This window comes from Notolepis coatsorum (assembly GCF_963971535.1).
Source record: "Notolepis coatsorum genome assembly, chromosome: 13".
Classification (NCBI taxonomy): domain Eukaryota; kingdom Metazoa; phylum Chordata; class Actinopteri; order Aulopiformes; family Paralepididae; genus Notolepis; species Notolepis coatsorum.
In genome coordinates, this window is record NC_140177.1 from 18,061,731 (window position 1) to 18,063,011 (window position 1,281).

General features: G+C 53.7%; 1 protein-coding gene across 1 annotated transcript; it reads left to right on the forward strand.

Annotated features, from left to right (window-relative positions):
• Positions 1–228: 228 nt before the first annotated feature.
• On the forward strand, positions 229–1,281 carry xcr1b.3 (chemokine (C motif) receptor 1b, duplicate 3; the record flags this gene model as incomplete). Its single annotated transcript, XM_084327583.1, has 1 exon — positions 229–1,281. One exon carries the CDS (start codon positions 229–231, stop codon positions 1,279–1,281), a length of 1,053 nt encoding a protein of 350 aa, XP_084183709.1.

Here is a 1,281-nt window from a genome sequence, read left to right on the forward strand (position 1 = left end):
AGTGAATGGGGGGAACGTGACAAACAAAATTGTAAAGCGCTTTGGATAAAAGCTGTTATATAAATGCAGTAATGCACCATTTACCATTTAATAATAACATTTAAATAAAATTATAATAATTAAGAAAATATATATAATTATAATAATACCTTGATTATTTGACACTTTAGATATTATCCTCATCTTACCAGCAGACGCATCGACTCGCCCCTACAAGACCTAAAAGAAATGGAGAAGTTCACCATGATTCCCGATTTTGACGACCAGGGTTACGATTACAACAGTTCTGGCTACAACAACGACAGCAGTTCCACAATATTTCTCCACACGGAGGAATCGCAGTTCTTCGCGGTCTTCTCCACAGTCTGCTACAGTGTCATCATCTGCACCAGTCTGCCTGGCAACGCCTTCCTGCTCTGGGTTCTCCTGGGGAAGCGAGAGCTGAGGACCACCGCCGACCTCCTGCTCCTGCAGCTCACAACCTCTGACCTCTGCTTCACGCTGACCCTGCCCTTCTGGGCCCACTACCACCTCCACGGCTGGCTGCTGGGAGACTGGGCCTGTAAGATCATCAGTGGCACCTACTTCCTGGGGCTCTTCAGCTACATGGCGTTCCTCACCGCCATGACCGTGGACCGCTACGTCGCCGTGGTCCACGCCCTCTCCGTGTCGGCACAGGGACGGCGGAGGTGCTGCGCCCTCTGGGCGAGCGCCGGGATATGGATGCTCTGCGCCGCCGTGAGCCTGGCGGAAGCCGTGAACTCCGAGGTGGTGGACGACGGATTCGACGGCATCGACTGCGTGCCCGTCAAGCTGCCACTGGCTGTGCAGGTCTTCGGTTACTACCTCCAGATCTTCCTCTTCTTCCTAGTTCCCTTCCTCATCATCACCTTTTGCTACCTTCGCATGTGGGGCACCATAAGGCAGTGCAGGCTACGCGGACGCAACCAGGCTGTGAGGCTGATCCTGGGAATAGTGGTGGGGTTCTTCGTCTGCTGGGCACCGTTCAACATCCTCCTCTTCCTGGAGTCGCTGGTGATGCTCGGCGTTCCCTCGCTACACACAGACGCGTGGGCGGATGTGATGCATTATGGGTACTACATCAGCCACACGCTGGCTTACTGCCACTGCTGCCTGAACCCTCTGTTCCACGTGTTCGGAGGGGACAGGTTTAAGAGGCACCTCCCGTTCCTGTGTGTCACTACAAAGACGACTCAGACCATTGGTTCCACCACCAGCGCCCAGCGGAATACCTCTGGATCCCAGCAGACCAATGTGTGA